Here is a 20,252-nt window from a genome sequence, read left to right on the forward strand (position 1 = left end):
AACAAACTGTAATAATTACATTTCAGGAGATGACGCATTCATGGCCTCCCCCTCTAACGGCTATTCATACACCATGCAAAACCGAACCTTCCAAATTTCCTTTTCCAACTAAGGTAAGTAAATGAAGTGTGTCTATATACTGTAAGAAAACTCTAAATGGCTTGACTAAAATCATGTGAATTCAGAATTATCTTGCCATTCCCATTCTAGTGGGAGATAGATAATAAATAAGTGAATAAATAGGTAAGTTTGGATAGTGATATTACTATGAAGAAAATAAAACTAGAACATAGAATCGAGATTAACTTGGATTGAGAGATACTTGGAAAATCTTTGAAGGCAACATGGGAAAGAGACTTAGAAGCTATCAATGTTTGTTGCAAACTATTATGATATTCTAGGCCACAGATGATAAGGACTTCCCAAACTGTTTGTATGAGGAACTCCTTTCCAGAAGACACAACAACCATACTTACGTCATATGGTAAAGGTTCCTCAGACAACAGTTCCAAGCTCATCTAAAATCAGCAGATTTGGTTTTTTTACATTAATTTATACTTATACAAATAATGCAAAAATATATTCTCCTTGTGAAAGTTTGGGCAGGACCCCTAATAATAGTCTTCCCCATATTCTGTCTCCTACATCTCACCAGAGCTACTTCATACATACGTTTATAAGTCTTTTCATATACATTTACATACACATGTAATGTAATTGTTACATACTTGCATTTTCTCATTTGTTTAATTTCTGTACAGATACAGTCTACTGTATTTTTCATCAGTCAGCAATAGGTCTTAGAGACTTTTTCATGTTATTTTATGTGTATATATATATATATATATATAGAGAGAGAGAGAGAGAGAGATTATATATAGATAATATATTACATATAGAGGTATTTCAGTTCTTTTAACTGCATCCATTTTATAAGTATATCTTACTTTATTTAGCCATTTCCCATTGGTATTTAACTTGTTGCCAAGTTAAATTGTAAACATTGCCATAGTGGATAACTTTGTTCATGCCTTCTTGTGTGCATATGAGTTTCTTTTGTGTAAAGAGCAAGAAGTATAGTTGTTGGATATTGAGGGTATATAGTTAATATATTCTCTCAAATCCCCTCCATAGTGATTGTACTAGTCAGTACTCCCACTTGTATTCTCTATTATTCCTTACATGCACAGCACTATTTGTTATTTTAAGTACCAGTCTTTTGAGTGGGAAATGGCATTCCATTTCCTAGACTGCTAGTGAGCTTCATCATCTTTAGTCCATTTAACTTCTATGTGGATGAATTGGCCTATTTCCTCTGCCTTTTGGGCTACATCTTTCACTGAATAAGTTTCAGCAGAATTTCTTTTTTTGTTTTGTGTTGTTTGAATTCTGGATTCAAATAATTTGTTCCATATACTGCAAATGTTTCTCCCAGTTAGAGCCCTTTTAAGTTTTATGGTCTAGAAGACTTTAATTTTGATGAATAAATTTATCTTTTTCTTCTATAAAGCTTTTGCTTTTTAATGTCTTGTTAAAGAAAGCTTTTCCTTCTCCAGGATCACAAACATATCTTCTTATTTTTCCTTTAATGTGATTGCAGTTTTGTTTTCTTTGTTTATATTTAGCCCAGTTTATTTTTGTAAGTGATGTGAGGTATATCACTCACATCTGCCTATATGTGTGCCATACCACTCATTTACTTTCTTAAGTCAACTTTGTTTACACATAAAAAATGCACATATATTTAATGTACAGCCTCAGTTTTGATACACATATGCACCTGTGTAACCACCACGTTAATCAAGAATTAGAACATTTCTGTCACCCCACAAAGTTCCCTCAAGTTACTTTCCAGTCCCCCTCACCCCCACCACTGGTCGCACACAATGGCTGACCTGTTTTATGTTGCTATAGGTAAGTTTTGCTTTTTCTAGAATTTCATATAAATGTACTCCATACAGTGTATACTTTTTTGGCATATTTATTTGTGTTCTTTTGCTCAGTATATACTTTTGGAATTCTTCCATGTTCTTGAATATATCAGTAATTTTTTCCTTTTTATTCATAGTTCATTTTTATTTCTGTTGTATGAAAATACCAAAATTTATTTATCCATTCACCTGTTGATGAACATTTGGGTTGTTTCTAGATTTGGGCTATTAAGAATTAAGTATTTATAAACATTCACTAACAGTCATTTCTGTGTTTATATTTTCTTATGGGTAAATACTGAGTCATATGGAAAAAAGTAGAATTGCTGGGTCATGTGTTAAGTGTGTGTTAAATTGATTGTATCACACTCCTACCTTATCCCACTCCCATTTCCCAGCAGTGTATGATAGTTTCATTTGTTCTACATCCTTGCCTACATTTTCTATTGTCATTCTGTTTAGTTTTAGCCATTTTAGTGGGCATGTAGAGGTATCTCATATTGATTTTAATTTGTATTTCCCTTATGACTAATGGTGTTGAACCTCTTTATGAGCTTATTGGCCATTCTTCTCTTTGAAATATCAGTTCAAACTTTGGCCTTTGCCGTGTGTGTGTGTGTGTGTGTGTGTGTGTGTGTGGTGGTTGTGGTGATGCCAGAGTTGGGTGGGTGATGACTGTAGTTTTGTTTTGTTTTTTTCTAATAATGTCTTTGGTTTGATATCAGGATAGTGCTGGCTTCTTAAAAGGAGCAAAGAAATGTTCCCTTCATCTCTACTTTCTGAAATAATTTGTGAAATATTAGTATTAATTCTTCCCTGTATGTTTAATATAATTAATCAGTGAAGCTGTCTGTACCCCTAGTATTCTATATTGGAAGGTTTTAAATTACAAATTAAATTTCTTTATTAAATATAGAGCTATTCAGATTTTCGATTTCTTCTTATGTCAGTTTTGGTAATTTTGTTCGTTTCAGTCAAATTTATTGGCACAGTTATTTATAATCTATACTTACTATTTAATGTCTGTAAGATATATAGTGAAGTACTTTTTTCCCTGCTATTGGTGATTTGTAGTTTTTCTTTTTGTTTTCCTTGATTTGTCTAGCTAGACCTTTTTCAGTTTTGTTGGTCATTTCCAAGAACCATCTTTTAGTTTTTTTCAGTTTTCTGTTTCTTTGATTTTTGCTTTTACTGTGATTATCTTCTTCTTTCTACTTATTTTGAAGATTCTTTTTTAAAAATTTTTATTTATTTATTTATAGCTGCGTTGGGTCTTTGTTGCTGCACGTGGGCTTTCTCTAGTTGTAGTGAGCAGGGGCTACTCTTCGTTGCAGTGCGTGGGGCTTCTCATTGCAGTGGCTTCTCTTGTTGCGGAGCACAGGCTCTACGTGTATGGGCTCCAGTAGCTGTGGCACGCAGGCTCTAGAGCGCAGGCTCAGTAGTTGTGGCGCACGAGCTTAGTTACTCCGCGGCATGTGGGATCTTCCCGGATCAGAGATCAAACCTGTGTCCCCTGCATTGGCAGGCAGATTCTTAACCACTGCGCCACCAGGGAAGTCCCTTTCTACTTATTTTGGGTTTCATTTGCTTTTCTCCTGATTTCTCAAGTTGGAAGCTTAGATCATAGATTGTAAACATTTCTTGTTTTAAGTATATAAAACTATCAGTTTCCCTCTAAGCCCTGTTTTAAATGTACCTCACAAATGGTGATATATTGTGTTTTTATTATCATTCAGTGCAGAATATTTCCTAATTCCCTATGTGACTTCTTCTTTGTTTTATTTAGAAATATGTAGGGGTTTTTTTTGTTTTTTGTTTTTGGTATGCGGGCCTCTCACTGTTGTGGCCTCTCCCGTTGCGGAGCACAGGCTCTGGACGCGCAGGCTCAGCGGCCGTGGCTCACGGGCCCAGCTGCTCCGCGGCATGTGGGATCTTCCCGGACCGGGGCTCGAACCCGTGTCCCCTGCATCGGCAGGCGGACTCTCAACCACTGTGCCACAAGGGAAGCCCAGAAATAGGTAGTTTTATTTTCAAGTATTTGAGGATTTTCCACATATTATTCTGTTACTGATTTCTAATTTATTTATATTCTTGTCAGAGAATATATACTGTAGAATTTCAGTCCTTTTAAATTTATTCAAATGTTTTAAGGCCTAGTAAATGATCTCTCTTGGTGACTCTTCCATGGGCACCAGACACAATATGTTCCTATATGTGTCAATTAGATATGGTTGGTTGAGAGTGGTTAAGTCATCTATATTTTTACTGACTTTCTATCAACTTGTCCTCTCAGTTACTGAAAGGAGAGTGATGACATCTGCATCTGTATTCGTGGTTTTGTATGTTTCCCTTCAGTTTTGTCCCTTTTGGGCTCATGTATTTTGGAGCTTTGTCCTTAGGTACATATACATTTAGGATTTCTGTGTCTTTCTGATGAATTGATCTCTTTTTTTCATTATAAGATTTCCCTGTATGTGTCTGGTATTAATGCTTGTTCTGAAGTTTATTTTGATCATATGATAATTCTATTTTTAGTTTTCTGAGTAACCTACACACTGTTTTTCATAGTGGCTGTACCAACTTACAGTCCCACCAACAGTATAGGAGGGTTCCCTTTTCTCCCCACCCTCTCCAGCATTTGTTATTTGTAGACTTTTTAAAAATTAATTAATTAATTTATTTTTTGGCTGTGTTGCGTCTTTGTTGCTGTGTGCGGGCTTTCTCTGGTTGCAGTGAGAGGGGGCTACTCTGTTGCGGTGTGCGGGCTTCTCATTGCAGTGACTTCTCTTTGTTGCAGAGCACAGGCTCTGGGCACGTGGGCTGCAGTAGTTGTGGCATGTGGGCTCAGTAGATGTGGCTCACGGGCTCTAGAGCACAGGCTCCGTAGTTGTGGCACATGGGCTTAGTTGCTCCACGTCATGTGGGATCTTCCCAAGACCAGGGCTCACCCCGTGTCCCCTGCATTGGCAGGCAGATTCTTAACCACTGTGCCACCAGGGAAGTCCCCATTTGTAGACTTTTTAATGATGGCCATTCTGACCAGGGTGTGGTGGTACCTCATTGTAGTTTTGGTTTGCATTTCTCTAATAATCAGCAATGTTGAGCATCTTTTCATGTGCCTGTTGGCCATCTGTATGTCTTCTTTGGAGAAATGCCTATTTAGGTCTTCTGTCCATGTTTTGATTGGGTTGTTTGTTTTTTTGTTGTTGAGTTATATGAGTTATTTGTATATTTTGGAAATTAAGCCCTTGCTGGTCGCATTGTTTGCAATATTTTCTCCCATTCTGTAGGTTGTCTTTTCATTTTGTTTATGGTTCCTTTTGCTGTGCTATTTAGTTTGACAATCAACTCTCTTTTGTCTGATATTCATATAAAAGCCACTCCAGCTTTTTAAGAATTTATGGTTAACATGGTTTAACATTTTCTATTCTTTTATTTTTAATCTTTTTGGGCCTTTATATTTAAAGTGAATTTTTTATAGGTGGCATATAATTGGGTCTTGATTTTTTATTTACTCTGCCCATGTAGTGTGTAATCTTGGCACATTCAAAAGATTTCCCTTGGGGCTTCCCTGGTGGTGCAGTGGTTGAGAGTCCGCCTGCCAATGCAGGGGACGCGGGTTCGTGCCCTGGTCCGGGAGGATCCCACATGCCGTGGAGTGGCTGGGCCCGTGAGCCATGGCCGCTGAGCCTGTGTGTCCGGAGCCTGTGCTCTGCAGCGGGAGAGGCCACAGCAGTGAGAGGCCCACGTACAGGGGAAAAAAAAAAAAAAGATTTCCCTTTAATGTAATCATTAGTGTTGTAGGCTTTAAATATTCCATTTGCTACTTGTTTTCTATTTGTCCCATCAGCTTTTTCTTTCTTTGTTCCCTTTCTTGAGATCCTTTTGGGTTAAATAATTATTTTTTAATATTCTGTCTCTTATATTATTTAATAGCCATACTTCTTTCTTAATTGTAAGTTAAAGCTTGAGTTTATCAGAAGACTTTGAATATAAGTTTGTAATTCTGGCTAATAGCTACTTTTCCTTTTTTTCGGTGACTATTTCATTGAGATGTAATATACATACCATACAGTTCATCCATTTAAAATGTACAATTCACTGGGTTTTAGTATATTTAGAGTTGTGTAACCATCACCGCAATTATTTTAGAACATTTTCATCACCCCAGAACGAAACCTTGTACCCTTTAGCAGTCACCCTCCTGTTTTCTCCAACCCTACTCCCCACCCCCCAGCCTCTAGGCAACCACTAATCTTACATTATATCTCTGTAGATTTGCCTATTCTGGACATTTCATATAAATAGAGTCATGCAACATGTGGTCTTTTGTGACTGGATCTTCTTGTTTTTTGGCTGCATTGGGTCTTCGTTCCTGCGCATGGGCTTTCTCTGGTTGCGGCGAGCGGGGGCTGCTCTTCATTGCAATGTGCAGGCTTCTCATTGCAGTGGCTTCTCTTGTTGCGGAGCATGGGCTCTACACACGTGGGCTCTGGTAGTTGTGGTATGCAGGCTCAGTAGTTGTGGCTCGCGGGCTCTAGAGCGCAGGGTCAGTAGTTGTGGCATACGGGCTTAGTTGCTCAGCAGCATGTGGGATCTTCCCAGACCAGGGATCGAACCCGTGTCCCCTGCATTGGCAGGCAGATTCCAGGGATCGAACCCGTGTCCCCTGCATTAACCACTGCACCACCAGGGAAGCCTGCTGTCATTTATTAAGTTGAGGAAGTTCCCTTCTATTTTTATTTACCTGAGGGTTCTTATCAGGAATGAATTTTGGATTTTTTGAATGTGTTATGTGAATTTATTGATATAGTCAGAGGATTTTCCTTTTTTTTGTCTGTGAAATGGTGACTACATTGGTTAATTCTAAATTTTTAAATCAACATTACATTTCCTGGTAAAAACTCTACTTAGTCATTATGTATTATCTGCTTTATGTAGTGTTGAATTCGATTTTCAAAAAAAATTTTGTTCAGAATTTTTGCACCTATGTTCCTGAGGGATACTGGTCTGTAATTTTCTTTTCTTGTTGTCTTTGTCTGGCTTTGGTATCAGAGTAATGCTGACCTCATGGAATGAGTTGGCACATTATTCCCTCTTCTCCATTTTCTGGAATAGTTTGTGTAGAATTGATATTATTTCTTCCTAAATGTTTGCTAGAATTGACCAGTGAAGCCCTATGAGTATTGAGTTTCCTTTGTAGGACAGTTTGTAAAAATTGAATTTATAATCATGTTATCTATTTCTCCTTGCATCTGCTTTGGCAGTTGTGTCTTTCAAGGGATTTGTCCATTTTATCCACTCATTGTCAAATGTTGTCAAATTTATTGATGTAAAGTTTTCGATAATTTTCTTTTATTATACTTTTAAAAATCTGTTGTGATGCCACTTCTCTTATTCCTGTTATTGGTAATATGTTTCTTCTCTCTCTTTTTCATCTGTCTAGAGGTTTGTAAGTTTTATTGATCTTATTTTTAAAAAACTGCTTTTTTTCCCTCTCTCCATTGTTTTTCAATTTTGTTGCATTGATTTCTACACTGATCTTTATTACTTTTTTGTTCTGCTTTGCTTTGCTTTATTTTGCTCTTCTTTTAAAAAAATTCTTAAACTGGAAGCTAAGGTTGTTGATTAGAGATCTTTCTCACTTTCTAATATAGGATTTTAATGCTATAAACTACCTTCTAAGTAATGTTTTGTTTACATCCCAGAGATTTTGATATGTTATGTTTTCATTTTTGTTCAGTTCAACATAACTTTTTGTTGTTGTTGTTGTGTTTGTTTTGTTGTGTTTTGTCCACATCATGCATGGCAGGCAGGATCTTAGTTCCCTGGCCGGGGATCCAACTTGTGCCCCCTGCAGTGGAAGCACAGAGTCCTAACCACTGGACTGCCAGGGAATTCCGTCAACAGAAACGTCTGATTTCTTTGATTTCTTCTTTGTTCTGTGGGTTATTCTGAAGTGTCATTTAGTTTCCAAATATTTGGAGATTTTTTTCATATATCTTCTGTTATTGAGTTGTGGTTTAATTCCATTGTGGTCAGAGAACATACTTTGTGTGACTTGAATCCTTTTACATTTGTTAAGACTATTTTATGGCCCAGAATATTGTCTCTTCTGGTAAATATTTCATGTACCCTTGAAAAGAGTGTACCGTTGTCAAGTGGAGTGTCCTGTAAATGTCAATTAGATCAAGTTAGTTATGGTGTTATTCAAGTTTTCTGTGTTTTTATTCTTTTTAATTCTTGTTCTGCCAATTATTAATTTATAGTTAATCTCCAGCTATTACTTTGAATTTGTCTCTTTGTCCTTACTTATTCATTCCTACTTTTTCAAGTTCTGCTTTTAGGTGCTTAAACATTTGGGATTGTGATTAGCTCTAGATGAATTGGCCCCTTATCATTATGAAATGACCTCCCTTTAATCCTGATATTATTCTTTGCTATAAAATTTACTTTGCCTGATATTAATATAACCACTTAGCTTTCTTTTGATTAATGTTAAGTTGTATACCTTTTTCTATCCTTTACTTTTAACCTGTGGTCTTACATTTAAAATGCATTTCTTATAGGTAACATAATTTTGTCTAGAGCTTTTTTGTATTCAGTCTGACACTCTCCTTTTTTGGGGGGTATTTAGTCCATTTATATTTAATGTGATTATTGATATGGGTGGGTTTACCTCTGCCATCTTGCTTTTTGATATCTACCTGCCCCATCTGGTCTTTTTTGCCTTCTTTTTGGATTGAGTATTTCTTATTATTACATATCATTTTTGGCTTATTAGCTGTAATTCTTGTGTTATTGAATGTTTACTTCAGGGTTTGTAGAATGTATCTTTAACTTACTGAAATCTATCTCAAGTAATACTAAGCCATTCTTTTCTATCATGTAAAAATTTCTCAACATTATGCTTGTGTTTTTCACTTCTCCACATCTGTTGTTGCATACATTTACTTTCATGTAAGTTATAAACCCCACAAAATTGTTAATCATTTTAAAAGTCTGTTATTTTTTAAAGAGATTTAAATAATAGGAAAAAAAGGCTTTTGTATTTCCCCATATAGTTACCATTTCATTTGCTCTTTCTTCCTTTGTGTTAATCCAGATTCCTCTCTGGTATCATTTTCCTCCTACCTGGAGGACTTCTTTAACTTTTCTTTATAGTGCTTATTTGCTGGTGATAAATGCTTTTAGCTTTTGTATGTCTGAAATAAATTTTTATTTCACCTTTTCTTTTTTGTTTTTAAGATACTTTCACTAAATATAGATTTCTAGGTTGAAGATGTTGATCCATTGTCTTCTGGCTTGCATTGTTTCTGATAAGTAATTTATTGTTGTTCTTTCTTCATCTGTGTATAATGTGTCTTTTTTTTTTTTTTTTCTGGCTGCTTTTAAGAGTATTCTGGTTGCAACTGATTTTAAGTTGTTCATTTATGATGTGTCTTGGTGTGATTCTCTTCATCTTTCTTGTGCTTGGGTTTGTTTGATTTTAGCTTCTTGGAACTTTGGGTTCATAGTTTTCATCATATTTGGAAAAATTTTTCTATTACTACCTCAATATATGTTTCTGTACTCACTTCTTTCCTTTTTTCCTCTTTAGAGACTCCAATTACATGTATATTGGGCCTCTTGAAGTTGTTCAACAGTGTAGTAATGTGCTCTTCATTTTTCTCAATCTTTTATCTTTTGTTGTTTCATTTGAGTTCTTTCTATGGCTGTATCTTCAGGTTCAGTAAACTTTTGTTCTGCATTGTCTAGTTTGCTATTAATCCCATTTGACGTATTTTTAATCTCAGATATTTTAGTTTTCATCTCTGTAAACCTGGTATGTTTATGTGTTTTATCAAACAGATACTAAGTTCTTACTATGTTTCAGATACTAAACTTGACAATGTATTTTTTTAAAATTTTATTTATTTATAGTCTTTTTGGTCACGCCATAGGGCTAGTGGGATCTTATTTCCCATACCAGGGACTGAACCTGAGCCCTCTGCAGTGAGAGCGTGGAGTCCTAACCACTTGGACGACCAGGGAATTCCCCAGAATGTATTTTTTATTGCAATGCTTTTTCTTTTTTTCCAGCTTTAAAAAAATTTTTTTTTAGTTTTATTGAAGTATAATTGATTTACAATGTTGTGTTAATTTCTGCTGTATAGCAGTGATTCAGTTATACTTACATATACATTCTTTTTCATATTCTTTTCCATTATGGTTTATCATGGGATACTGAATATAGTTCCCTGTGCTGTACAGTAGGACCTTGTTGTTTATCCATTCTGTATATAATAGTTTGCATCTGCTAATCCCAAACTCCCAATCCATCCCTCTCCCACCCCCTCCTCCTTGGCAACCACAAGGCTGTTCTTTATGTCTGTGAGTCTGTTTCTGTTCATAGGTAAGTTCATTTTTGTCATATTTTAGATTCCATATACAAGTGATATATGGTACTTGACAGTGTATTCTTTTTTAAAAAAATATTTATTTATTTATTTGGCTACATTGGGTCTAAGCTGTGGCACGTGGGATCTTCGTAGCGGCATGTGGAATCTTTCATTGTGGTTTGTGGGCTCTTTGTTGTGTCATGCAGGCTTCTCTCTAGTTGTGGTGTATGGGCTCTAGAGTGCAAGGACTCAGTAGTTGTGGCACACAGGCTTAGTTGCTCCACGGCATGTGGGATCTTAGTTCCCCAACCTGGGATCGAACCTGCGTCCCCTGCAGTGGAAGGCAGATTTTTAACCACTGGACCATCAGCACATCCCTGACAATGTATCCTTTATTGGTGACACTTTTAGTTATAAAGGTGAGGGCAAAAGAACGATTGCAGTGGGCTCAAAAAGTATTGGAGGCAATGATTATATAAATGGAGATTTTCTTTTGAGGCATTGTCTGTAAAAGGGAGCAGAGAAATGTGGTGGTGCCAAAAGGGTATGGTGGTATTATCAGGGGGGTATTTTTTATAAGATGAGGACATTTTATCGTATTTATTTGCTGATGAAAATGATTTTGTAAAAAAGGAAAAACAAGTGATATATGGGAAACAGAGAAGGTAACCTTAGGAAATCTCCACAAGAGGGATTGACATTCATGCCCAAGTAGAGAAGATTGGCCTTAGAATAGAGCACAATTAGGTCATTCTTTTTCACAGGAGGGAGAGCAGAGTGAATGGGTGTAGTTAGAGATAGGTTGGTAGATTTTCCAGTGATAGTTTCAAGCAAACTAAAGCTTTTGACTGCCTTTACTCATATTCACTGTATGTTCTGAACAATCCCTGGCAGTGTTCTAGGTGCTGTACACGCAGCACTGAACCATTTAGATGGCATCAATGTGTAGAATAGTTCCTAGCACATAATAGCTATTCAGTAAATGTTTATTGACTGAATTTGGGTATATATACTCAGGTAACTGTGTTTAGATTTTTGATATTTATGAAACAGCTCAGTTAGCTGCTTAATGATTATTGCTTTGGTTGGGTTGCTTTTACAGGGTTTTGCTCTTTTATAGCTTGTCTCATGCTCTGAATTTTCAGTGAATACAGCTTCACGTATAATATAGCTTAAAGCTTTATATGAAGCTTTAATAGGTATTTATTCTCCTTGTGCACTAACCGTATGGACTAAGTCTAATGAGTGGACAGAGAAGGGACAAAGTTTTGATACTCAGGGAATTTGGAGATGGCATCCTAGAGAAGATGACAACAACCAGGGTTAGAGCAGGAAGTGCAGGAGTGCCAGAAGCACATGGGAAGAAGAGGACCACAACAGAGAAGATTTCCTACCCATTAACAGATCTGAAAGAGCAGTTCACAGTCATGGGTGAGAATTTGAGTTTAAGAGCATACTTGGAGAGCTAGTTAATTAGTGAATCACTATCATTTGCTTAACCATTCTTTATCTGTGCCATTTAAAAACAACACAACAACAACAACAAAATCCAGTCTGTTCCATGTTGTTCTCCAGCTACTCCTCCACCTTAGAGTTAATCTTATTAAAGAGTGGTTCATATTTGCTGTCTATATACTTTCCTCCATTTAATCCTCCGTGCAAGCTGATCTTGCTTTCACTCTCAGTGTCTCACCAAAACCATTAAGATCACCAGGGGCCCATTTTGGCAACTCCAATTAATGTTTTTCATTTTTTATCTTCATTGCGCTTCACATGAGTATTGAATGTTGTTTAACCTATTTCTTCCTTGTCTCCCACTATACACTGCTCATCTAGATTTACTTTGTCTCTTCAGTTGCTCATTTTCCTCTTCTGTCTCTCCCTCTACCATTAAAAGTAAGTTTTCCGGGCATTGTGTTGAGTACTATAAGAGAATTCAAAAGAAGAAATGTGTTCTGCCAGTGTGTCAAGCATTTGGTTGTGGAAATGAAGTAATACAAAAGAAAGCAAAAAGAATTACATGTTAGTGTTTAATTGGATGCACAGTTAAACATGAGGAGAAGTCATTTTTCTCCCAACCAAAAAGCAAAGAGAAAAACAAGCATGGTTCTCTTCTGCTGTTCCATATCTTAGTGAAGCTAGAAAACCTTATAGGAGTTATGTTTGGCACTTTGCTCTTCATCACACCTCATAGACTGTCACCAAGTCCTAATGATTTTAACTCCTTTAATGCATTTCAATTTCATTCATTTTTCTCCATCTTTATTGTTACCGCTGTGGTAAGTCAGTGGTCTCCAGAGTGGGAAACATACACCCCAGTGTTGTGTGCATTAGAGAATGGGGGATGGGGGTGAAAAGTTTATTCTTATTTTTTAGTTCTAAAAATCCCAATTTATTTACTTTTTAATTTTAAAAGAAAAATCAAATACGTACATTTTGCTGTCTCTTGATCCGAATGGCAGATGGTCACATTTTATGTCTGGTATGTGAGGTATCCCAAGAGAAGTTTAGGTCTTTTCAATATGGAAAATTGATAGAGTTGTTTTCATTCATTTGTTCTTCCTAGCTGTGTCATATTGCAGTTTTAAGTGTGCTTGGTTAAGATGATTTACAGATTGTATTAACTGGTTTTAATTCAACTAATCTTCACTAATGCACAAATGGCTTAAAAGACATACCTGCAGTGAAACTACTGAATGAAAATAACACTAAAATGCATTTCTGACCAAACAAGAAAATGGCAGAGTTGAGATTGTCCTTCTCCTGTTATGAGCTCTTCATCTGCCACTACAAAGTAGAAACAAAGATGCCATAAGCAGAAAAAATGCATGTTTATCATTAACCTTGCCTTTAGTGTATATAGCAAGTGCCTTGAGATAGTAACTGATGAAACTGAAAGCATCATAATTTGTACTTAGTGATATTTTGAATTATGTGGTATTCAGTTCAGTCGTTATACATAGATCAGGCCTAATAAAATTTTATTAAAAACTTCTTTTGATGTTTCTCCCAGTGTTCTATAATCTTTGTTTAAAAACTCAGTCTTTTTACTCCAGTGAAAATGACTGAAATCCACTACGGAGAGAACACAGAGAAAACATACTAAAATGCATTCTTTTGTCAGGAAACACTATTGAAACAGGCTTAGAAAGCAAAGCTAAAGATTCAAGAAACAAATATTAGAATAAATCATGCAGTGTACAAAGTTAGCTATGTATAGATTGGTGAAAGTGCAGGTGCTTCTGGTAGTTTAAGATATTGTTAGCTTCTTTTTTAGTTATAAAATACTTGAAAAGCAATTTTTTTGTGTGTGTACCACTCAAAGAAAGATATAACAGAAGTTAAATCCTAAAGTATAAATAATTTTTCTTCCTCCTTCCTTCATGGAGAACCTGTGTGGCACTCCCAGATACCTTTTATACTAACGCAGAAGTTCACTGATTATTTGTTTAATGACATAAGAAGTTAGCTCACTTATAAAAAAAAATAAATAAATAATTCATCGAAAGGCAGTGCTTATTAACATAATGATTCTGAAGAATATCTGGCTCTGACCTAGTCCCCCAAACCACTACAATGTTAGTATTTTAAAATAATCACATCAAAAATAAATGTAGTCTCTGTACCTCTCTATCTTGAATTATATAAACGCATAATTCAAGCTAAAAAAAGCATGAATTAGACATCTCCTTCCCTTCCTTTCTCTCCCTCCCTCTTCTCTCCTCCCTCACTCCTTTCTCCCTCTCCCCTCTCACTCTTTCACACACAAGTCCCAAATACATTAGATCTTTTCATAACATATTTAAAATAATAATAAATTAAACCCTCTTCTTAGAATAAAAGTGATGTCTTAATGAGTGAAAAAGTAACTGCCTCAAGCTAGGAAAACAGGATTTAAAAAATAATGTCATTACTATGTATTTTTTATTGTTGACAGAAACTATGATGATTGTCATATGTGCAAACTTTAAAGACTTAGAAACAGAATTTTCTAACTTCAGTGGGTTTTGAACCTATTTCCTAATATTAAACCACAATCTTTTAATTTATTTTCTTGAAAACCTGTTTTGTATCATTGAACATTGGAAATCTATTAGCTCAATTTCAACAGAAACCTTTGCATAATTAAGGTATAAATTGAAATTTTGATATGATTTAGTAAGTATAGCACTTCCATTTGTATAGCTGTGTCTTTGTGATGTCCAATGAAACCAAATATCAAGCCAGTTCTGGTGTCAGACCTTTGAAGCACTATATATTTTTTGTGTGTGTAAGAAAAGTGGTGTTGTCATTGATAAATATAATTTTTAAATTACTCTAGAATATTATCTGAGCCCTTTAAAATTTCAATAGTTTGGTTTTATATAATATATACTAGTTAAATAACAATGCATACAGTATACGTATTTGCGAGATACAAATGCAAAAATTTCTTAGTGGTGGGAGGTACATGATCAAAAAAGCGTGGAGACCAGTTTGTTTAAGCTGTTGTCATCTCCTATTTGTACCACTGCAGTTATCTCCTAACAAATATCTTTACTTCCATTCTAGATTTCTCAAAGCTGTTCTCTACTTAATAGCCCAGGTAATCATCACAATATGCAGATGTGCTTGTATAATTCTTCTGCTTAGTAAATCGCACACACACACAAATCTTTAATATGGTCTATAAAGTCTATAAACTATGTGATCTAGCCTCTCTGGTCCTGAGTCTAATTTCTTAACCCTCTTCCTTCTGTACTTTTTCCTCCCATGGGCTGCCTTTAAGTTCTTTATACTAGCTGTGCTCCTGTTCTTTCTTGCCTTTACACATGCTTTTCTCTCTACCCTGAACACTTACCTTTCCCTTCGTTTCCCAGTTTACTTCCTACATAACCGTCAAATTTCATACTGAACAGTACCTACTCAGGGAAGCCTTCGTTCATTTTCCCAATCAGGGGTGTGTGTGTGTGTGTGTGTGTGTTTGTGCGTGTGTGTATGTATCTGTATGTGTCTGTTTCGCGTGCACACACACACACAATTGTAAGCTCTTTCATAATGCTGTGTAAGCATTTGCCCTTCATTGTACTTAACACAATTGCTATTTTACCGTGATTTGCATGAGTAGTTGCAAAGATATTCATTGACATTAAGCTCCATGAGGACAAGGTCCATGTTAGTTTTTGCTTAATTCTGTTTTTCCAGTACTTAGATATGTGAGTGAATGTTTTATCAAGGAGTTTGGGTTTCATCCCTAGGAAAAACAAAGAGCCATTGGAGGCTCTGTGAAAAATAGGAGTAATGATGACAAATACTAAGATTTGGGCCTTAGAAAGGTCAACTAGAGGCTATAGCTGAGTGAAGGAGAGAGAGACTAGAGCCAGGAAAATCCATTAGATGGCCATCGTAGATGAAGAGAGGTGAGGACCTAAAGTCTTTACAGCGTAGATGGAGAGGAGAAGGTGTTGCATGTAGTAGATGGTCTGGAGACAGAATCCAGTCGCATTGGTAACTAGCTGACTGATTATTGTCAGAGCTGAGGGGACGGAGTCAGAGATTACTTAAAAGCTTGGGCTATTAAACTTTTAGGCCATTTACTAGGTAAATGAGTATAAGACAATTAGCCTTTCGGGGGGTGGAGAATTCTTTTCAATTTTAATAAGATTCACAGGAGTGACCTCTTGGCCACTGCTGTATTTAAAGAGTGTTTTAGAATAGCTTTATTGAGATATAATTCACATACCATGCAAATTATCCATTCAGAGTATACAATTAAATGGTTTTGATTATATTTATAGACATATGCAACCATTACAACAGTCAATTTTAGAACATTTTGGAAAATCCTTGGTGGTCCAGTGGTTAGGACTCTGCGCTTTCACTGCCAAGGGCCTGGGTTCAGTCCCTGGTCGGGGAACTAAGATCCCACAAGCCACATGGCACAGCCAAAACTAAACAAACAAACAAATAAATAAATAATTTTTTAGAACATTATCACCTCAAAAGGAAACTCCCTACTGTTTAGCTATCAACCTTTTCCCCTCTGTTCCCCTCCCAGTGCTACCCAACTACTAATCTGTTCTCTCTATAGATTTCCCTTTTCTGGACATTTCATGTAAATGGAATCATATCATATATGGTCTTTTGCAACTGGATTCTTTCACTTGGCATAATGTTCAAGGTTCTTCCAAGTTGTAGCATGTATCAGTTCCTTCATTCTTTTTTATGGCCAAATAATATTCCATTGTATAGATGTATATCATTTTGTTTCTGAATTCATCAGCTGATGGACATTTGGGTTGTTTTGAGCTTTTTGTTTTGTTTTGTTTTGAGCTTTTGGCTACTATGGATAATACTTCTGTAAACCTTGTACGCAAGTTTTTGTGTGGACATATGTTTTTGTTTCACTCGGTTATACACCTGGGGGCAGAATTGCTGGGTCATATGGTAACTCTGTGTTTAATCATATGAGGAACTGCCAGAATGTTTTCCAAAGCAGCTGGCCGCACCATTTTGTATTTCCCATTAGGCTTTCAATTCCTCCACATTCTTGTCAGCACTTGTGATTATCTGTCTTTTTGATTCTAGTCATCCTAGTAAGTGTGAAGTGGTTATCTCATTGTGGGTTTGATTTGTATTTCCCCCCAGTGACAAATGATGTTGAACATCTTTTCATGTGCTTTCTGGCCATTTGTATATCTTTTTTGGAGAAATATATAGTCAGATCCTTCGCCCCCTTTTTCATTGGTTTACTTGACTTTTATCAATGAGTTGCAAGAGCTCTTTATATATTGTAGATACCAGTCTCTTATCAGATATATGATTTGCAAATATTTTCTCCCAATTTGTGTGTTGTCTTTTCACTTTTTTTTCTTAGAATATTTTTGTTTTTATTGGCATTATTATTATTTTATGGTAGTGTCTTTTCACTTTCTTGATGGTGTCCTTTGAAGTACAAAAGTGCTTAATATTGTTTTTGGGGTTTTTTTGCGGTACGCGGGCCTCTCACAGCTGTGGCCTCTCCTGTTGCAGAGCACAGGCTCTGGACGCATAGACTCAGCGGCCATGGCTCACGGGCCCAGCCTCTCCGCGGCACATGGGATCCATCCGGACCGGGGCACAAACCCGCGTCCCCTGCATCGGCAGGAGGACTCTCAACCACTGTGCCACCAGAGAAGCCCATAAGTTCTTAATATTGATGAAATCCAATTTACCTGTTTGTTTCTTTTGTGTCTTGTGCTTTTGGTGTCATGTAAGAATTCTTTGCCAAATCCAAGGTCATTAAGATTTGGGTACTACATTTTCTTCTAAGAGTTTTGTAGTTTTATCTCTTATCTCTTACATTTAGGTCTTTGATCCATTTCAAGTTAATTTTTTTAATATTGTCTATGGTAAGCATCCGACTTCATTCTTTTGCATATGGCTGTTCACTTGTCCCAGAACCTTTTGTTGAAAAGAGAATTCTTTCCCTGTTGGATGGTCTTCACACCCTTGTTGAAAATCAGTTGACAATTAATGTAGGTTTACAGTTTTTTTAACACCAAAACTATATTTTAGCTTAGATACTGTTTGGATTTCTCTTTCACAGATAATTCTGTCATTAAAGGAAGATTGTGCTTATTTTTAAGTAAGCTGTTACAGATGTTAGGGATGTTTGTGTAATCTTAGTACTACATTGTGTACCACAGACTTCACCCAGAAAAATGCACAATTTGCACTTGTGAAACAGCTGTTCTGATCTTGAAAGTTGAGTTTGGAAAGTCATGTTTCTTTCATGGACAGTGACATTTTGGTTTTCTTTTCTTTTTGGCTTTCTTTTTACGGATGCTTCCTGAATGCCAGGCACTGTGCTAGTAGGGCTTACAAAGAAGTATATAAAACGAGTATGGAAAATCTCTTCCTCAGTTTGCTAATTGTAAGATATTGGGAACAGGGAGAGGAAGTAAAATGACATGGGAATAACATAGTAGGAGTTGCTAGTTCATAAAAGTGGTATCTTTTGAGTCTATATAGTTTGTACAGTTATTTTCACTCTAGTATACGGTTATTAATATTACTTTTTTAAAAATAACATTTTCTTAAGACCAAGAATTAAATTAGGATATGAGTACCATGGATGTTGCTGAATAGAAATGAATGATAAAGAAAGACTTACATAGCTTGATGCTTTTTGTATTAAGCTCTGGGAAACTCTGTTACTGACCACAAAATTGCTGAGGCTGATCAGATGGAATCATTAAATTCTTTTGGTGTTTTTTTCTTTTATGCGTTCTTAGGAACTCAACAGGATCTTTCATTGAGTTAGCTGGAATTGAATAGTTTAATTTGAAGCATTTTTCTCTAATGAACCTTTTTCTCTTAATGTCACTATATAATTTTATGTCCCTTTTTCTTAGGAGTCTCAGCAGTCCAATTTTGGCCCTGGAGAACAAAGTGAGTATTTCTTTTCCTCTTGGTTTTCAAATTAAGCTGTTTGTTGCACATTCATTTCTCATAGTCACATCATGTATTTCTTTAATAATTCTTTTGTATGTCTTATCCCAGTTTAAAAAATTTTTTTGGCCACACCGCATGGCATGTAGGATCTTAGTTCTCTGACCAGGGATTGAACCTGCATCCCCTGAAGTGGGAGCGAGGAGTCTTAATCACTGGACCACCAGGGAAGGCCCTTATCCCAGTGTTTATGATCTGATGATCAGTAATGGATTGAACTGAATCTTGGCTTGAAAGATGAAGAATTAAAGATCATTGGAGATCAAAATTAACTGTTTTTACTAAGTATTTGAACTAATAGTTCAGAGTTCATGAATTCAATTTGATGGGCACCTCATAACCCCAAGAGCCATACTTCTGTCTTTCCATCTCCTTCATGAAGATACTGGGTTCTATTATGGTAAAACTCCAGGCAAGAAGGGGTCATTGTAGCTTACCATAGCTCTTCTCTTCCCGTGTCTATATTTATCTATTCTTCCTGGGTGTTTTTGGCTGGGAAGAAAGTCTCCTGTCTGCTACACAACCCCCCTCCACCTCCACTCTCTTGGCCTCTCAAAAGAACTTGAGGGGAAGATAGCCTTGGGGAATTCAAGTGTGATTCAAAGAGTTGATGGCTGTGTGAATTGGTAATGGTAAGGTCAGGAACCTTGCAAATGTTTGGGCTTCACCATATAGCTCTTTAACAAAACAAATGTTCTTTTGCCAAGAGCAATAACTTTTCAGATAGATTTACTCTGGTAATAAGCTATTTTGGGAGATTAATATGTGGAGCATTTTAATCCTTAGTTGTCTTTAGTGATCTTAAAGCAGAGACAAAACTAGAAGAATATCCATTTTAAGGTTAACAAACTTTTTATGTATCTGTTTCTTCGTTCTGCCTTAAAGCTGCAGTTACAGGAAAAAAAGGACCCAACATTGTTGATATACAGCAAATAGCTAGCTGTAGGCCAGAAAGTTTACATTTTCTCTTAAAATCTTTTAAGAATGTCTCATCCTTACTTCTCCCCTTCCCCCATTCTCTCTCCCCAAAGCTCCCTATTGGCAACCGGGCTCATAAGCTTCACCTACTCTTTATTACCTGTATATTTCACTTAATTTATTTTAGAACTGTTTTTATATCAGTATAAAGCTCTAGTTCATTATTTTTAAAAACAAAATTGTGTTATATTGTTGAAAGTATTGTAATTTGTTTATCTAGTTCCCTGTAGATGGACATTGGTTTCCAGTTTTTGCTGTTGCAAACCATACTATAATAAACTTTGTGTGTGTGTCCGTGTGTCTGTGTGTTTATGTATTCCTTTAGATATACCTGTAAGGTAAATTCCTTTCCTTATAAATTGCTAGGTCAGTGGATATGTGCATTTACAGTATTGGTAAGATAATATTATCAGATTGCTCTCCAGAAAGATTGTATGAGTTTAGAGCCCTACCAATGACATAGGAACATGCCTATTTCCACCAGTATTTC

The 20,252-nt window shown here is 36.1% G+C and overlaps 1 protein-coding gene across 3 annotated transcripts in view; it reads left to right on the forward strand.

Moving 5' to 3' along the window:
* The window catches only part of AFF4 (ALF transcription elongation factor 4), a 93,846-nt gene that overhangs the window by 39,865 nt on the left and 33,729 nt on the right, over positions 1-20,252 (forward strand). For all 3 annotated transcript variants that reach the window (XM_024747618.1, XM_024747617.1, XM_024747620.1), the window contains 2 exons: positions 27-113; positions 18,688-18,724. In XM_024747618.1, coding sequence (XP_024603386.1) covers positions 27-113; positions 18,688-18,724 — 124 coding nt within the window. The remainder of the gene's footprint in view (positions 1-26; positions 114-18,687; positions 18,725-20,252) is intronic.

The sequence above is a fragment of the Neophocaena asiaeorientalis genome, unplaced genomic scaffold (assembly GCF_003031525.2).
Source record: "Neophocaena asiaeorientalis asiaeorientalis breed wild unplaced genomic scaffold, Neophocaena_asiaeorientalis_V1.1 scaffold599, whole genome shotgun sequence".
Lineage (NCBI taxonomy): Eukaryota > Metazoa > Chordata > Mammalia > Artiodactyla > Phocoenidae > Neophocaena > Neophocaena asiaeorientalis.